A 20,274-nucleotide genomic window follows, 5' to 3' on the forward strand; every position below is an offset into this window, starting at 1 on the left:
TCATCTTCCTCTTCATCATCTGGATAATCCACTAAACCAACCAAACTTCCCTATTGAAGAATAAAAAAAAAATTTAACATATGTAACTTAAAAAAAAAAGCTTATTAGTACAAATGTAGTCACTTTTAAAGGTATTAGAAATCATTTTTCTCAACTAACCACATATATCTGAAACAGATATATTTGAATTTGATAAAGGAACTGCTTGAAATTATGAACACTTAGTAATAAGTACAACTGGTGGTATTCTTAGTTACCCTCAACTTTTTTATGGGATTTTTAATGATACCTCATAATTCAACTCAGCAAAATTTCACTGTGGAAAAATATCTCCAAACAGTAGGACTCACAAAGAAACATGACATTTGGAGCTAGAAGGACCTTGGAGATGAACTAGTTCATTTCTCTAACCTTAAACTAGAGATGATAGCCAGCCAGTGACAAAAAGTCACCTTTTAGTCTCTGTTCCTCATGTATATATTTCATCACTAAGTACACATCATTGATTTTGTTCTGCTTTTTGAAGAATAATTTTAAATGGCTGACGATAATAAACAAATGAAATGGTTCCTAAAAACTAATGACAGGGCTTCCCTGGTGGCGCAGTGGTTGCGCGTCCGCCTGCCGATGCAGGGGAATCGGGTTCGCGCCCCGGTCTGGGAGGATCCCACATGCCGCGGAGCGGCTGGGCCCGTGAGTCATGGCCGCTGAGCCTGCGCGTCCAGAGCCTGTGCCCCGCAACGGGAGAGGCCACAACAGAGGGAGGCCCGCATACCACGAAAACAAAACAAAACAAAACAAAAAACTAATGACAAAAATTTAGGGCCATCTCTCTCTACCCAGAAGAAAAGGATCAGATATTTCAGGTGTTTGGCCTTTTATAAGTAATGGACCCCTTTGCAAATCCTATTAAAGCTCTGGACACTTTACCCAGACAATTAATATGTCCTCAGGTCTGCATTAATTTGAACCAATTCCATGAAATCTGTACACATACCTTACAGGTTAAGAGAGCTACTGTAAACACTGCATCTAGTTCAAACCCTTAAGACCTCTAGGGGATAAGCAAATACAATTGAAATGAGTCACATTTCAAAGCTAAGTAGCTTCATACCTAAAGAATCCAGGCATCTGGCATTAACACTTTACCAGAATATAACTGAAACACTGTAATATTAATCAGCAAAGGGCTCTGAGCAGCTAGAAACAGTTATCAGAAAGTCTGTGAACCAAATAAAACTTATAATTAAGTGAGAGTCTTTCTGCTTCTTTCTCAGCTTAACACACAAATCGAAGTTGGATAAGCAAGAAGTAGTGTGGCTAAATTTAAAACAAAACGTAAAGCACCTGGCACAGTGCTTGGTATGTAGTTACTATTCAGTAACTGCTATTAGCTACTATTACTGTTATCATTATTGTCATTTGGTTTCTAAGCCAAACAAGTTGGACGAAAGGAAATAGAAGACATAATTACAGCATAAAAAGGCACCAGTCTGATATTCACACAGCAAATTAAGGACACTTTTAATTTTGCTTTTAATCCTACATATCATAATGTACAAACATTTCAGTTCCAAATGGTTAACATTTAAAATAATTTTTGGCATAAGATCAATAAATATTCTATCTGACACTTGGCTACACAATTTAATTTTCAATTTTATCTCTATTATCTATACGTATATACACCATAAACAAACTCATATTATACATTAAAAAAATCATGTTTACCATACAAAGAATAAAAATACAAAATAAGAAATATTGGAAGTAAAAGGAACTATAAATCCACAGATGCACACTGTGAAGAATTTGACAGGTTCCAGACTTTTAATATATAACTATAAATGTATTGTTTTTAAACAAATATCAGCTTTCAATGTTATTACATAAAGTTCTATTTCATTCTTTTAAACTCTAGTATTCCATGGTATGGATACACCGCCAAAGTTAAATTCCTTGTTGGACATTTGGATTGCTTTCCCAGGCATTATATTCTCTTTAAGAATTTTTGTTTCTGACAATATATCAACAAAGACAAAAAAGGAAAGGAGAAAACAGCAGACGAAAGCTGTTAAGGCATTTTTGGAAAAAGAAATCAGAGGCAAAATAACTCAGTTTTAATGGAGAACGAAGTCAAGAAAGAAGGGTTTGCAGGGGGATATAGAAATAAGCAAACTGATTTGTCTTAACCGCAGAAAAGACTAGGAAGTAAGGGCACCAAAATACTGGGGAAAGCAGGGAAGATAGTTAACAGTCGAGTCAGTGAAACAGACAACTGAGTCCTCAATTCTACAATTCGGTCCCCTACCACACACCTACCCCCACTAGGAGATTCCAGCTCCTCTACCACCACCAACCATGAAGGAAAAGCGACAGAAAGGCTCTGCACTTCAGGACTTCAGGCACAGTAAAGGGCAGGGGAAAGGTGCCAGGGTGAAACAGTAAATTCTGCATGCCGAGCAGAGACACGCCCACCTCCATTCTAAGCTTTCTTTCCCATCCAGGCTCTCAGAACACCAGCAGGTGAGCTTATACTCACCAGGTGTAGCAGACTAGCTACGCCTGTAAGAGCTAGGTGGCTCCACAGGGAAAAAACCCCAAACCACTAACACTCCCTGAAAAGAGCAGGGCATTTGCTCTAGTCTTTTATATGAAGTCCACATCAGTAGGCCCTTCTCATTGTTTTTAACTGCCTTATTTAAAAAATTGAGACATAATTCACATACCGTAAAGTTCACCCCTGTGCAGTGTACAGTTCAGTGGTTTTAGTATATTCCCAAAGTTGTGTGACCGTTACCACTAATTCCAGAGTGTTTTCGTCAACACCCACCCCCCCAGACCCCTACCCATTAGTCACTTCCCTTTCCTCCCTCCTTCCCAGCTCCTGGAAATCACAAATCTACTTTGTTTCTAAAGATTTGCTTATTTTTGACCAGTTCTTATAAACAGAAGCATACAATATGTGGCCTTTTGTGTTTGGCTTATTTCACTTAGCATAATGTTTTTGGGTTCATCTATGTCGTAGCATGTGTCAGTACTTCATTCCTTTTCCTTTTTATGGCAAAATAATATTCATCGTTATGGATATATCACATTCTGTTTATTTGCTCATCAGATGATGGACATTTGGGTTGTTCCCACTTTTTGGCAATTATGAATAATGCTATTAATATTCATGTACAAGTTTTAGTGTGGACATATATTTTCAGTTCTCTTGAGTATATACCTAGGAGTGGAATTTAATTTTTTGGGGGAACTTCCAGACTGTATTCTAATGCATTTGCACCATTTTATTGATAATTCCCATCAACAATGTATGAGTTGCAATTTCTCACCAACACACGTTTTTGTCCATGTGTTTTATTATAGCTATTTTAGTGGGTGTGAAGTAGAATCTCACTGTGGTTCTGATTTGCATTTTCCTGACTAATTTGCATTTTCCTGACTAATGATGCTGACCATTTTGTCATGTGCTTATATGCCCCATTTGTATATCTTCTTTGGAGAAATCTTTTTAAATGCCCATTTTAAAACCAGGTTGCTGTGTTGTGCTTTATATATTCTGGATACCAGTCCCTTATCAGATATATTTTCTCCCATTCTGTGGACTGCCTTTTCACCGTATGATAGTGTCCTTTGAAGCAAAGAAGTTTTTAATTTTGATGAAGTCTGATTTATCTATTTTTTTCTTTTGCAACACTTGTGCTTTTTGTGTTATACCTAAGAAATCACTGCCTAGGGGAATTCCCTGGTGGTCCAGTGGTTAGGACTCTGTGCTTCCACTGCAGGGGGTGCAGGTTCGATCCCTGGTTGGGGAACTAAGATCCCGCAAGCCTTGCGGTGAATAAAAACAAAAAGAAAAAAAAAGAATCACTGCTTAATTTGAGGACATGAGTATTTACTCCTGTAGTTTTTTCTAAGTGTTTTATCCTTTTAATTCTTATATTTAAATCTTTTGTCTACTTTAAGTTCTGTAACGTGGTGAGGGGCAGGGTCCAACTTCATTCTTTTGAATGCAGATATCCAAGTTGTCCTAACACCATGTTGAAAAGATGATTCTTTACCTCAGTGAATTGTATTGGCAGTCTTGCTGAAAAGTCTACCGTACTTTTTTTTTTTTAAGTTTGGTGCTGTGAGCCTAGCAGATGAATTTATTTTATATTTTTGCTGCATAAATAGATTAGCACCTCACTGAAGCACTTCTCCTCAAGGATTTTTTTTTTAACTTTTTATTTTTATTTTGTATTGGAGTATAGTTGACTAACAATCTTGATTAACAGGTATATAGCAAAGTGATTCAGTTATACATATACATATGTATAACTGAGCAGAGTTCCCTGTGCTATACCATAGGTCCTTGTTGGTTATCCATTTTAAATATAGCAGTGTGCACATGTCAATCCCAAACTACCTTACTTTTTAACATGAAAGAAAATCTAAGCATCACCAGACATTTGAGAAACATTTCTAATATGAAAGGGATCAAAACAAATGATGTAACAATAACAAAAACCTATGAAGAAACAATGACTCTTTCTGAACTAAAACTGACAAATTAACAAATTTTAAGATAGGAAACTTAACATAATTCATCATATTAACAAATCTAAGGGGACAGAATTCAAGAATTATCCTTGACTCCAGTGGTCCCCAACCTTTTTGGCACTAGGGACCGGTTTTGTGGAAGACAACTTTTCCATGGTTTTGATGTGGGGGGAGGGGATGGTTCAGGCTGTAATGTGAGTGATGGGGAGCAGCAGATGAAGATTTGCTTGCTTGCCTGCCACTCACCTTCTGCTATGTGGCCTGGTTCCTAACAGGCCTGGGGGTTGGGGACCCCTGCTCTACTCAATGAAATAAAAAATACATAGATGGGACTTCCCAGGTGGTCCAGCAGTTAAGACTTCATGCTCTCAATGCACGGGGCTTAGATTTGATCCTTGGTCAGGGAACCAGATCCTGCATGCTGCAACTAAGAGCCTACATGCTGCAGCTAAAGGTTCCGTATGCTGCAACTAAAAGATGCCGCATGCTGCAACAAAGATCCTGAGTGCCACAGCCAAATAAATTTTAAAAAATTAAAAAAAAATACATAGATCTTCCTTAAACATGATTAAAAAATTTTAATCAGTAAAGGTGATAGTTTTTATATCTTCTAATTTTTGATATCATGTAATTTTTATATAAACATGAGTAAAATTTTGTTTTAATCACCAGCAAAAGTGATAGCTTTTATATCTTCTAATTTTTATAGCTTTAATTTCTTTATCTCACCTAATTGCACTGGCCAATACCCAGAACAATGGTTAAATAACAGCAGTGATAGTGGCATCCTGTCTTGTTCCTGACTTTGGTATGAATGCTTCTAATATTTCTTAAGGATAAAGCTAGCTTTTGGTATCAGCAATATATATCATGTTAAGAAATTATCCATTTATTCCTATTTTACTGAGCATTTATATGTGATAACATTTGTCAAAATTGTAAATGCACATTCTCTACAGAAATATACATGTATGTGAAATGTATGTAAAAGGTCACATATCCATCCATACTTTGGAATTCTATGGAGGAAGTTCTTTTATGTACTGATATGAAAGAACGCTCATCCAGATAAGCTTGTTATATGAAAAAGCAAGATGCTTTAGGATGCCTTCCAAAGGAAAACAAATTATCACCTGATCTATTTAATTTTAAGAACCAATCAATTCGATTGTAGCAATCAACAATGATGGTGACAAAAATTATAAGATGCTGATGAAAGAAACTGAAGATGACACAAACCGATGGAAAGATACACTGTGTTCTTTCCATGAAAGAATGAAGGAATCAATGTTGTTAAAATGACCATACCACCCAAGGCAAACTATAAATTCAATGCATTCCCTATCCAATTACCAACAGAACTGGAACAAAAAATTTAAAAATCTGTATGGAAACACAAAAGACTCCAAATAGTCAACGCAATCCTGAGAAAGAAGAACGGGGCTGGAGGAATCAGGCTTCTTGACTTCAGACTGTACTACAAAGCTAAGTCATCAAAACAGTATGGTACTGGCACAAAAAACACACATATAGATCAATGGAACAAGATACAAAGCCCAGAAATAAACCCATGCACTTATGGTCAATTAATCTACGACAAAGGAGGCAAGAACATACAATTGAAAGACAGTCTCTTCAACAAGTGGTGCTGGGAAAACTGGACCGCTACATGTAAAAGAATGAAATTAGAACATTCTCTAACACCATATACAAAAATAAACTTGAAATGGATTAAAGATCTAAATGTAAACCAGATACTATAAAACTCCTAGAGGAAAACATAGGCAGAACAATCTTTGACATAAATTGTAGCAATATTTTTTTGGATCAGTCTCCTAAAGCAAAGGAAATAAAGGCAAAATAAAAAAATGGGACCTAATTAAACTTAAAAGCTTTTGCAAAGCAAAAACGAAAAGACAACTTACTGAATGGGAAAAAGATTTGCAAATGATAGGACCAATAAGGGGTTAATATCCAAAATATATAAACAGTTCAAACAACTCAACATCAAAGAAACAAAACCCAATTAAAAAATGGGCAGAGGATCTAAACAGACATTTCTCCAAAGAAGACATACAAATGGCCAACAGGCACATGAAAAGATGCTCAGCATCACTAATTATTATAGAAATGCAAATCAAAACTACAATGAGGTAACATCTGACACTGGTCAGAATGGCCATCATCAAAAAGTTTACATTATAATAAATGCTGGAGAGGATGTGGAGAAAAAGGAACCGTTCTACAGTGTTGGTGGGAATGTAAATTGGTATAGCCACTATGGAGAACAGTATGGATGTTCCTTAAAAAACTAAAAATAGAACTACCATATGACCCAGCAATTCCACTACTGGGTATATACCCTCAGAAAAACAGAATTCAAAAAGAGTCATGTACCACAATGTTCACTGCAGCACTATTTACAATAGCCAGGACATGGAAGCAACCTAACTGTCCATTGACAGATGACTGGATAAGGAACACGTGATAAATATACCCAATGGAGTAATAGCCATAAAGAAGAATGAAATAATGCCATTTGAGGCAACATGGATGGACCTAGAGATTATCATACTAAGTGAAGTAAGTCAGAAAGAGAAAATCATCATGATATTGCTTGTAAGTGGAATCTAAAAAAAAATGATACAAATGAACTTACTTACAAAACAGAAATAGACTAACAGAAAAGAAACTTATGGTTACCAAAGGGGAAAAGGGTGGTGGGGGGGAACAGATAAATTAGGAGTTTGGGATTAACATATACACCATACTATATATAAAATAGATAACCAACAAGGACCTACTGTATAGCACAGGGAACTATATTCAACATCTTGTAATAACCTATAATGGAAAAGGATCTAAAAAAAGAATCTATCTATCTATCTATCTATCTAATCTATCTAATCTATCTACCTCTGAATCACTTTGCTGGACACCTGAAAAGCAATGATGGTGAAAATGGCTAAAGGGCCATTGGTGATAAAGAACTTGCCTTCACTTAGAAATTTGGTCAGTTTGTTGGAAAAGGTTGAGAGCCAATATAACTAGTGCTTTCCTCTGTGAGCTCCTATCTTGCTTAATATCAAATTTTTGTGATAGTCTTGAGTGACTGAGCAATTAATTTGTTTTCCAAGAACAATTGCTATTTTTCTATCTATTCCCCCAAAAGATGTAGAACAAATATATTCGGCAATCTGCTGTTAGTGTCAAAAAAGGTGAAATATGTGTTTGTGTTCGCACTTGATTTTGCTTGTTCATAAATAAAAAATTATCTGGGAAAAAAAAAAAAAACTCAGGGAAATAACCCAGAAAATAGAACAAAAAAATGAGTAATAGGAGAGAAAAATTATGAAAATTATAAGGCCCAACATCCAAACAATAAGCTATAGTGAAAGAGCATAAAATGTCCCAAAACTAAAGGTCATGACTGTTTAGCTGAGAATCCCCAAAGTATATCATCCTGAAATTTCAGAATACAGAGATAAAACCCCAAATGCTTCCAAGAAGAATCAAATAAAATCACACACACACAATCAGGAATAAGAATGTCTCTGGATTTCTTGGCAGCAATAACTTCAAATTTTTGAAAGAAAATTATTTCTAATTTGGCTCTACATTCAGTTAAATTGTCAATCAAGTATGAGGATACAATAAAAACATCTTCATACATGCAAGGTCTCAAACTTTATCTCTCATGGAATTCTTTTCTCAGGAAACAGAGAGGGTATGCTCCAACAAAATGAGATGGAAAATCAAGAAAGAGAACAGAGACCTGAGATCCAGGGAACAATCAACATAAGAAAAGAAGCAAGGCAAAAGGAAGTATTAGGGTGATGGCAGAGGCAGCCTTAAGACAACAGCTGAGCAGCAAGTCTGGAGAGGAACCAATCTAGGCTGGGACAAGATGGGAGACTTCAAGAGAGATGTCTCCAAGGGGGAGACTATGTGGAAACTAACCTGAGAGGTTATTTACTCTATAAAAAGAGAAGAGTTATAAAGAAAAACACAGTATAGAATAAAAGCAGGGAAAAAAAAAAGCAGGAAAAAAATTAATGAATAAAGAATATTTATGTTATTATAGCTATAAAGTTATCAAATATTGTTTTAACCAAAAATTGTGATACAGAGAGTAATAAGGGTGAGGATCTGGTACGGAGTGGTAAAACAATATGGCAGTATTAGCGTATTAATTAGAAATAGAAGAAAGAGCTAGGAGAAGAAAAGAGGACTGTTTTTTTTTTTCAATACTTTTAATGCTATGTCTTTTAAAAGTAAGTGCATATATTACTTTGATTAAAAAAAAAAAAAGAAAAGCTAGTACATATTGAGAATGTACCAAATAGTGTTCTAAACTCTTTACATTTATTAAATAATTAAACCTTCACAACAAACCTAGAAAGGAGGTGCTGTTTTATCCCTGTTTAAAATGAGAAAACTAAGGCCCAGAGAGATTAAATAATTTACTTAAGGTCAAACACAGAGAAAGAGGCACAGCCAAGATTTGAACCCAAGCAATATAACTCCACAGCAAATATTCTTAATATAGTGTCATAATATTATACTAAATTGTCCTATCAAAAAATGAAAATTTAAAAATTCTTGTTCAATAACATAAACTGTGTCTCACAAACAGGAAAATCCTATTGAAAATGCTACTTCTGTGATCTTTAGTCAAGAGCCCACCTTGCTACAATACTGAAGAAAGATTCTACATTTTTGTAAAATAAATAAACTCAGACTTGTTCAAAACAAGAAGCGACACTTCACTTAGGTTTTCTACTATGGCCTTCTCTTTTCCTTCTATCCTTATACTAACATTTGTCCTTTATTTATGTCTTTATATTTTAAGCCACTCCTTTTTGGGGAAAAGGACATATTACATATAATAAAAACATAAATGAAAGAAAAAAGTTTTATATCAAATTTAAACTTGTTTACATGCAAAAAGTAACCAATGGGAAATACATTTGCTATGTGAATGACAAAAAGGTTAATATTCTTAACCAAAGACTCACTCATATTAAAAAGATATAAACCGATTTTTAAAAAAGCAAGACTATGAACAATTAACAGAAGAGCAAATTCAAAAGGATAATATTCAACCTTACTAGTAACAAATGACACAATTAAGAACGAGATATATACTGTCTCCTCTACCTAACTGGTAAAGATTAAAAATCATTATAACAACAGTGCCAAAGCTGCAGGGAACCAAGCATACTCATACAATGTTTACGGTAACATCAACTGGTATAGCCTTTCTGGAGAGGAATTTGACAATATGGGTGAGAACATTGTTCTACTCATCTATCCAAGAAAATAACTTAAAATGCAACAATGCCAGTAGTCAGTGAAATATCAGAATCAACTAACGCGCTCCAAAATACTGGTGGGGGGAGGGGATGCTTACAAATACTATGATACAGCTAAATCAAATGAAATTCTACAGTCCTCAACAATGTTTTAATAACAGAGAAAAATTCTCATAATTAATGAAAGCAGGATACAAAACTGTGCTTATACAGAGACTGTAATTGTGTCAGATAAACCCATATACCTAAAGAAAAATCAATCAAATGTTAGCAGTCATGTTCTCTGATGACAATGTGTGCAACTTTTTCTTCTTTGAGATTATTTTTATTATCCAAATTTTCTTCAGGAAACATGAAATAATTCTACAGACGAAAAAAGCGAAGTTTGTGTGTAGAGCAGTTTCACATACCTTGGTGGCTGTTACTGATGTAGCCAAGTTTGTAGTTTTGGAAGAGGAGCCATTAGAACTTGCTGGTGGTGTCTGAGCCACTACAGATTTACTGTTTGTACTGTTTGTTCCATTAGCAGCACTGGTGGAGTGGGAGAAAGTAAATTTGAAGCCACCAGAAGACGTCCTTTTGGGAAGGTTTTCCTTGTCTTCACTTTCCTTTGCTAAAGCAAATGTAAAAATTTGAATCTTTATCAGTAAATATTGCTAAGTTAAAGCATCTGAAAAGAACAATTTAAAAACTTATAAAACAGTGCCTTTGCTTTTTTGTAAGAGCTAAGAGGGTAGAGCATGATGTGTACAGTGGTAAGTCTTTATTAGCTGGAGTCTTAGAAATCTCAGGATTAGAAAGAAACTTGAGAATCATATAACAGATCAGCCACTGTATGTTAGAATTCTACACTGCTATATCTAGGACTCTTCCAAGGACTCACTAGCTGTCTGACTCTTCCTTTCATTGTCTCTCTGCAGCTTCCACTCACTGACTCTAAACTTCCATACTCACTGTGAAAACCTAATGATCTCTCCCACAAGTCAATAATATTCCAAATGCCTAAAGAAAATGATTAGGATCATGTTTATCAGTCATTTATTTCCTGAATATTCCAGGTTCCTTTATCTGTTTCCTTTATGACAAAGGTACATCTGGCTGTCACAATTTTTTTTTTTTTTTTTTGGTTTCGTTGGGTCTTCCTTGTGGTGTGTGGGCTTCTCATTGCGGTGGCTTCTCTTGTTGTGGAGCACGAGCTCTAGGCGCATGGGCTTCAGTAGTTGTGGCACGTGGGCTCAGTAGTTGTGGCTCGCAGGCTCTAGAGCACAGGCTCAGTAGTTCGAGCTCTAGGCGCATGGGCTTCAGTAGTTGTGGCACGTGGGCTCAGTAACTGTGGCATATGGGCTTAGTTGCTCCGCGGCATGTGGGATCTTCCCAGACCAGGGCTCGAACCCGTGTCCCCTGCACTGGCAGGCGGATTCTTAACCACTGTGCCACCAGGGAAGTCCATGCCACTATTTTTGATTATGTTTCTTAACTGGATGCAGTACTTCAAGTATGGCCTCACTGCCTCTTCTGACAGTACTCAGGGCAGGGCCTGTAATGAGTAAAGGTAGAAGAATTTGGCTACCAAAAGGTACCTATTCCTTAGGACATTTTAATAGGCTACTGTGATCCCCCAGGCTGAAATACATAGAATTTATGGCAGTGATGAGTGGAAAATGAGTGAGGCCGGTAGGAACAGTTTCAAGGAAAATGTAATAAGAAATTAATGAAACACTAACTAATGAGAAATGCCTTTACAAAATCGCACATTGAAAATCACAAACTAGGGACCTCCCTGGTGGCACAGTGGTTAAGAATCCACCTGCCAATGCAGGGGACACGGGTTCAAGCCCTGGTCTGGGAAGATCCCACATGCTGCGGAGCAACTAAGCCCGTGTGCCACAACTACTGAGCCTGTGCTCTAGAGCCTGCGAGCCACAACTACTGAGCCCGCATGCCACAACTACTGAAGCCCATCCATCTACAGCCCTTGCTCTGCAACAAGACAAGCCATCGCAGTGAGAAACCCGCACACCACAACAAAGAGTAGCCCCCGCTTGCCACATCTAGAGAAAACCCACACGCAGCAACGAAGACCCAACGCAGCCAAAAGTAAATAAATAAATAAATAAACATATATATATTTAAAAAAAGGAAAGAAAATCACAAACTTACATATAAGTCTAGGAAACGCTTTTGCCTTTCAAGATATAAATTTTTTGAAACATTTAAATGATAGAATTAAAGTGATTGGTTCTTCTGAAAAACACTAGTAAGATCTTACTTTTATAAACAAGTTAAACATATTTGAAAGACAGGAAATTTTACTGTTACTTTTCCGCTCTTGACATTTTGTTTTATTTTTTTTGAACATTTATTTGTTTTGGCTGCTCTGGGTAGGGATCTTCAGGTGCAGCATGCAGGATTCTTTCTTTAGTTGCAGCATGCGGACTTCTTAGTTGCGGCATGCATGCGAGATCTAGTTCCCAACCAGGGATCGAACCTGGGCCCCCTTCACTGAGAGCACAGAGTCTTACCCACTGGACCACCAGGGAAGTCCCTTGACATTTTATCTTTATGAAACTTTTGTAACAATTTAAAAATTTCAAAGAGTAAAGTACTTATTTCTTTAAGCTTAGTTTCTCCAGCTGTAAATGACAGAGTGCTCCGGAAAGTTTCTATGGATCTATATGATCTCTATTATTATTGAAGATTTCAGTATAGAAATAAAAGCACAACTGTTCACAGAAGGCAAAGTATAGACAATGCAATTTATAAACAGCAAATGAAGTGAACCACAAAATGGCAAGTTTCAAGAAAAACATTTTAAACACAAAATGTTTTGAAAAATCAGATTTGAAAAAAGTGATAATTTTAAAAGGTTTTGATTTAACATAAAATTCATATCTTTCACGCTTTATAAACTATGATCACAACTTCACAAACAACTGAATAATTTCTATACTAAATAAGAGAATGAACTCATCAAAAATTCAAAATTTTAATACCCTTTTTAGTCTCCATGAATTTTTCATAACTATCTGGAAAATCATCTTCTGCCTTAGATTTTTCCACTGGTGCCACAACTGTTTTCCCTTCCTCTTCTTCATCTTCATTAAACCACATTTCTTCATCCTCTTCCAATGCCTTTGCATCTCTGCGAAATCTGTTACTACGCAATATAGATGGTACACTGTAAGAAATATATCACAAATATTAAGTAATGATTTAAAATTCCTGACCAGATTATATGAGAATAAATATGTATAACCAAGAGGAGCTGAAATAATTGTAACTGAGTATAACTTATATCATAATCACCTCAGTTGTGATATAAGATGTAACCAGAAACCAGAGAACACTCCAAGGATGTTTGTACACCAACCTAAAAATTTATCTTGAGTTATGATATGGAGCAGTAATTTTTCATATAAAAGATTCAGTGTAGGGAGAACATACTACCCTCCTACACAACCCTATACTACCTAATGATGGAAAGAAAATTCCTGGGTAAATTTCATATGTAAGATCAAACTACACATGATTTTGAACATAATTTTATAGGCTATAAATGCAATATACTTAAACAATACCTGTTCAGTTTCTGATTTTGTCTGTCTTTTTCTTGCTCATATTTAGTCTTCAATCCTTTGAATGTCTGAACATATTCAATCGATTCAAGTGCTTTATAAAAGTTTTCAACTATATGTGTAGTAAGAGACTTGATATCTTCCTGTATAAGCACAAAATTTATATTTCAAATATAATACAATGCTTGTTAGAAGAAAAACTTAAAAAAAATTTTTTTATACTTCCAAAGCTGATTAAAAAAAAAGGTTTTTCAAAATCATCTTCCAAAAATAAACGTCCTAGTTTCTTTATACATGAGCCAGGGCTCCACAGAACACTTGGAAAAAAGGAGAAGCAATTCACTGAAGCCCTTTTGGGGGGACTATAAAGAACATTTGAAAGGTAAATGTATTTAGTTTATGTTGTTTGTTTATTTTCTGCATTTACATAATAGTACTTTACAATTTAAAAAGCACTTATCACATACAATTTCACTTGATCCTCATAACAATTCTATAAAATAGGTTTTATTATCCCTATTTTACAGAAAGGGAAAATTGAGGCTATGAGAGAGACTGGATGGCCTGATCAAGAGTGCACACCTAGTTAGAAAGCAGATGTTGAAATTATATTTTCAACAAACATTGAAAGATATTATTGATAACGCCTTGTTTAACTATCAAAACAAGATAAGCCTTACTTAAAAAATAAACAGATTCCTCTGACTTTATCACATATACATATCTGGTAATTCCTCTTGTATATTTCCACAGTTCTCTAGTGGTGTGTAATTTTTGTGAAATAAACTGATAGTAATAAATTTTAAATTCTAAATGAACCATTTTAAGTGACCACTGCAAATGAATGGGTGCAAAGCAGGCTCATCATTAAAAATAAATAAGTTGTGATTCAGGACTAATACTGGTAGGATATATACATGCCACTTCCTTAAAAGATATACCATAACCTGGTTGTATTAAGGACTGTTATGTCTTTAAACTAGTGCCCCTGAACATCTGAATCAAAAAAATATGCAAAGGAGAAAAATTAAAAACCTAGGTAAAATTGTTACACATTGAAACAAAAAAAGGTAAGTTTTGGGATTCAATGTACATTTATCAACCACTCAAAATCATTTTCAGAAAAACAAATTCAATCATAGGAATAGGGATGGGGCTGTGAACCTTACAATTCATTTTATCCATATCTCAACAAAAATTTTAAAGGGAAAAAATATATAAAAGTTAATCTCTAATTCATAGAACAGTACACTGTGAACCTGGGTTCAGATTCTTGGTGAGCTAGTCAACCATGTTCCCTTTTTTCCAAGGCTAAAGACAGTACTTCTATCTTCTTCATCCTTTTTGCAAACCATACTCTTGGCAAGCGACTACTCTAAGAAAAACAATCTAGTCAACCAAACAATCTTTACGTGAGAATACTGTGTCATCAGTACAAATGTGATCTGTAAGAAGCAAAACTAGAGAATCAATTTCTAGCTTTGACTTCCTTTTTTCAAGTTTTTTCTAACCATGTGGTCATTTCCTCCTGTGGAATCATTTCAGTGTGTGGGACAGGGTAAATTTATCTTACCGGTTCTTCAGTTATTCATCTTATCCCTGGTATTCACACAGAGCCCTCTCCAGATCTTTTTATGACAAATCTTTTGTTGCCTGACTGAGACTCAAGACTGAGCTGCACCATATCTTCAAGCCCTGCCTGTGCTCCTAACCAAATGAATGCACCTGAATAGGTCAGCTAATCACTTTGGGTGTCTCAAGCCCTCATCTATAAAATAAGGCAGTTGGAGTAGTTCACCTAACTTCTCAGTTTCTTCAACTTAAAATTCCATGATAACATCCTACCTTTTATGCATTTTGTATCAATGTCTACCAAGGGAATTATTTTTCAATCTTTCTGTTCATTTTTATCACTACCCTTACAAGAGATCACAGAGGTCTCATGAATGGCATGCTTGAGTGAAATGTCCACATAGGCTAAATATCCTGAAACATTTGGCAAAAAAATGGAACTGAGAAGAATATAACATAAACGCAGTTTAAAATACTATGCTGAATTTCACACTTTAAAATATTAACATCACTAAACATATAATTATTTTAATTTACTAAGAATCTTTTAATATACTTACCACTCTTATAAATTCAAATAACTCAATAACAGCTGAATTCAATAGATTGTACCGAGTTCCATTATCCAGAAGAGCATTTATAACTGGCTCAAAAAGATTTCCCTTGGTGATGTAACGATTATAAAATTCATCTTTAAGGCCAATTATCCGCCTCATAAAACGAAGAGCACCTAATTAAAAATAATACAGGGAATAAGTTGCTAATCTTACTAGTATTAATTATTATACAGGTATTTTTACATAAAGCAATGTATATGTGCTTCTAAAGTAAAAAGCAAAACTGCACTAAGAACAATTGGATTTTGCGAAAAACAGAATTAGGGAAAAACCAACTCAAAATTTGTACAACTTACATAGAGAGCTAACAAAAGCCCCAATAATTGGTAGGCAGACAGCTACAAGGCAGAGAGATTAAAAAATACACAAAAACCATACAACACAAATGCCGGCACTACTTAGAGCAGTACTGGTGGATGTGGAGACAATGCAGTGAAGGCAGCTCAGAATCAGTAGGGGCTGTCACTGAGAGGGGGACAGGAATGGTGCAACCTGCCAAGAGCCGAGACTGCCTTACCTCTCTGGGGGACAGGCAAAGTGGGGAGTGGGGGGAGCTTTGGAGGTAGGTGCTTCTTTTAAGTTTTCTGAAAATACAGCCAAAGGGGCTCCTGCTACCAGTATACAGGAGAGCCAAAGGTTTTTTTACTTCTCTGATGAAAGCTATTCCAGTTATCTTTGCCTTGGGAAAATCATCTGTGAACCAACACTACCTCCGGATTATAATAACATCACTCTCTTGTTTACCAATTGCTTATGAGCTGTTTAACCTTCGGTAAACATGTACTGTGGCAGATCAGACTGTATTTGTAAAAGAATGATAGAGCAACAAATAAGCAGTATAATTTGGCTTTTTACATTTTAGAATATTGAAAAGAAAATTTCTCTTTAACTAGTCTTTTCCCTAGCTAAATAAAGCTAAACAAATTTAGCAATATTATTGCTAAAACCTTTATGAAACACAAAATACTGTAATTTCAATCCCATATTTTTATGTTTGATCTTTTAACTTGTAACCTCTCTCCTAAGTAGTTTTATTCTACAGATATCACAAGCCACATCTTTTAAAACACAAGGTTTCTGATTTTGTAAGTCACTCTCTCATTTTAACCCTCTGTTCAGAGATCTAAGTTATTAAAAGAAGTTGTGTCTGTCCGAAGAGGTTCTAAATATTATGTGAAAATAAAACAGAAATAGGCCACATAAGGTATAAATGTATGATAACTGTAAGACTAAACAGGTGTGGACAGAACTGCTAGACTTAAAACATCACCTCTTTTTATGGCAGGATAACAAATAGTTTTCCTAAGATTAAAAAGACTGAAGTATTGCCAAAGACCTGAGCAAACAGGCACTTTCACACACTGCCGGTGAATGAAGTAACATGCACACAAAGCTATAGTTAAAACAGCATTGTTTATAATAATGGAAATCTTGAAGCAATATATACATTTAAATACTGGAGATTTGTTCAGTCATATCGATTTAAATGTGACCATTCTGCAGTCATTTCAGAAAGGACTATTTATAGAAAGCCATATAGGAAAACCTAGTATGAGAACATCAACTGTTCCAAAATTAATATAAAAATTTAGTGTAAATCCAATCAGGATGAACTGGATAAAGTTATATTTAAGTTACTGTGGAAGAACAAATGTCCAAGAACCAAGAAAATTATGAAAAGAAAACTGAGGAGGTACTTGGCAGATATTAAACTTTACAACAGAGATACTATAATGGCATAAGAATAAACTTTCCCATTCGTTTTATCTAGTGAAATAAAAGGATGGTTCAGAAATAAGACACAAGTATATATGGTAACTTACTGAATACCAAAAGTGATATTTTAATTCAGTAAGGAAACAGTAAGGAAAATATAGTTTATTTAATAAGGTGTTAGCACAATTGGCTATACATCCAGTAGAAAAGAAAGCTAGACTCTCACTTCAAACCATATGCAAAAACAAATTTCAGATGCATTACAAATATAAATGTACAAAATAATAAAAATATTAGAAGAAAATTGAGGAAAATATTTGTATAAACTTAGGACAAAGGAGACTTTCCTAATAAGCAAGACAAAAAAATCGAAAGCCACAGAAGAAAAATAAGACATATTTGTCATCATAAAGAATCTTATAGCAATTATATGCAAAACAATGCCATAAATAAATGTAAAGACAAAAGACAAATGAAACTGGGACATTTTTTTCCCCAAAATGGGATAAACTGCTAATATCTCTAACATACAAGAGCTTTAAGAAAAAGATAAAAAGGCAATTCACAACAGATGAAATGCAAAAGCACTAAAATGTGAAAAGATGTTATCAAGGAAAATGTAAATTAAAACACAAACAGAATACATTTTCCATCATCAGCTGGATAACATTTTAAAAAGCAGTTACAATGAGTGGTATTCATTGAGTGCATTCTTCATGTCAAGTGCTTCAATCTTTTGGGAAAGTAATCTGGAAAGTAAATTAAAATTGAAAAAGGATATATTAAAATATATAAACATTTTGGGGCTTCCCTGGTGGCGCAGTGGTTGAGAATCCGCCTGCCGATGCAGGGGACACGGGTTCGTGCCCCGGTCCGGGAAGATCCCACATGCCACAGAGCGGCTGGGCCCGTAAGCCATGGCCGCGGAGCCTGTGCTCCACAACGGGAGAGGCCACAACAGTGAGAGGCCTGCATACCACACACAAAAAAAATAAATAAAAAAACAAAAAAATAAACATTTTGCTCTGGCAATCCCAATATAGGGATCTATCTTATGGAAATAAACCAGTAAAGAAAAATTTATTGGGTTGGCCAAAAAGTTCGTTCGGGTTTTATGGCAAAACCCAAACGAACTTTTTGGCCAACCCAATACCAGGCTATTTATTACAGTGCTATTTGGAATGGCAAAATACCAAAACAATCTTGTAATCCATGCAGTGGAGAATGGTAGAATAAGTTGCGAAAGAGCCACTCTATGAGATGTTACTCAGCTATGTTTAGGAAAAATATTAGTTCACACCATATCCAATGACCTAGTGTATTATTAAGGGGCTGAGACGTGTGTCAGCATGATCCTGTTTCTATAAAAATAAAACATGAAAACCTATACATGTGTGAATGTTTATGTAAATTTGCACAGGTATGGGAAAAGGAATGGAAAAGAAGTAGTGCAGGCAGTTAACAGTGGCTATTTTAAGGCCTTAAAGATAAAGGAAGTAGTAGGGAGATTAACCTTTTCTCTATACATTAAATGTTACATTTTAACTATGATTTTCATGCTCAGAAAAAACCCACAGGGCTCTTTTTATTTCGAGGGAGAAGGTCTCTTTACCTCTATCAGCAGGTGAAACTATGACAGGAAAGTAAATTTAGGGTTCACCTAAAATCAACATTTAAGCAAACATCAGCATTTAAGTTTGACTTTTATTGGTCCAAGTGATCTACTGAAGAGACCGTAAGCTATTTTACATGTTCAAATAAATAACGTGAGTTATACAAATACATTTCAAGGCCTATATCTCAAAAATATAAACAGAGTCACTACTAAATGACAGTTTGATGAAGCAGATGTAAAAGACAGCAGGAGTGGTTCTATTAGTGAAATGTCATTGCACATGGTATTATGTCACAACTGAATCTAAATGTGAGCAATATGTGGGTGGGGGAAGCACTATGACCTACTCCTCTTGTCCTTTAAATAAAAGAAGACAGAAGATTAGTATTTCTCGCAATCATCTCTTTAATAGCATATGCACTTGCTAGAAAAAAATAATTCCACATGGGTAACTCAGGCTTTTCTATTAAAAATGCTGTTCCATAAAACATTTTGTAAGAATGTTCATTGAAACTGTTACTTACACAAGGCCAGGAAAGTGTGCTTTGAATTCATCAAGACCAAGACTCTTCTTAGCAAGTCCTTGTTCATAATATAGTTTTTTATGTGATATGTGTGATGTTCCACACAAAATGTGAGTAGCTCTAAAATTAAGGCAAGCAGCTGTGCTGTTTGATAATTATCTACAAAGAAAGTCATCACATGAAAATAAACGTTGCAATACATCTAAGCAAAGAGAATAAAGTATACATCCTGTATTTTAGAGCAAAAGTAAAACTGTATTTTCTTCTCCTTTTTGCATCAATTAAAGAAGCTATAGATTTTTATTTTTTCATTAGGTAGACTCTCCAGAAGTATTAGCAGTTTCACCTACTAAACAGATATTCTAAGGCTCTTACATAAAATATTTAATGATGTTAAATAACAATGTACAAATATGATAATAAAGCCCTCACTGCATTGAGATTTTCTTGGCAATGTTTCCTTAATATGTGCTGTCATTAATATTAATGGATCTATAAAAGGGTCCACTGCACAGTAAAAGAGGAAATACCTTAAACTTTTTGCCTGAAGTGGTATAACATAAATTTCCCAAGAAAAATTAATATGCTTTCTTTAAAGACATCTTTAAGGAAAGGACTTTTTTGGCTGTTTGAATATTAAGTGAAAAATATTACATCATGATTTTAAAACAGTAATCTTTTTAACATCAAATCATATCCATGAGAGGCCTATTGAAATATACCAGGTCTTTCTTCCTCAAGAGGCTTTGGTTTACACATTCATGGAGTGATTTAAAATTGCTTCTTGAACAT

General features: G+C 35.1%; 1 protein-coding gene across 5 annotated transcripts in view; it reads right to left on the reverse strand.

Annotated features, from left to right (window-relative positions):
- The window catches only part of LOC102974983 (serine/threonine-protein phosphatase 4 regulatory subunit 3B), a 72,639-nt gene that overhangs the window by 5,911 nt on the left and 46,454 nt on the right, over positions 1–20,274 (reverse strand). Inside the window, exons 11-15 of one of the 5 annotated variants that reach the window (XM_055089189.1) lie at positions 19,483–19,641; positions 15,571–15,740; positions 13,442–13,581; positions 12,857–13,020; positions 10,274–10,476 (exon numbers count right to left, since the gene is read on the reverse strand). In XM_055089189.1, coding sequence (XP_054945164.1) covers positions 10,274–10,476; positions 12,857–13,020; positions 13,442–13,581; positions 15,571–15,740; positions 19,483–19,641 — 836 coding nt within the window. Of the gene's footprint in view, positions 1–2,598; positions 10,477–11,149; positions 11,401–12,856; positions 13,042–13,441; positions 13,582–15,570; positions 15,741–19,482; positions 19,642–20,274 lie in introns of those variants that run through there. The other 4 variants (XM_024118518.3, XM_055089188.1, XM_055089187.1 and 1 more) reach the window with 4 other exon arrangements.

The sequence above is a fragment of the Physeter macrocephalus genome, chromosome 12 (assembly GCF_002837175.3).
Source record: "Physeter macrocephalus isolate SW-GA chromosome 12, ASM283717v5, whole genome shotgun sequence".
Classification (NCBI taxonomy): domain Eukaryota; kingdom Metazoa; phylum Chordata; class Mammalia; order Artiodactyla; family Physeteridae; genus Physeter; species Physeter macrocephalus.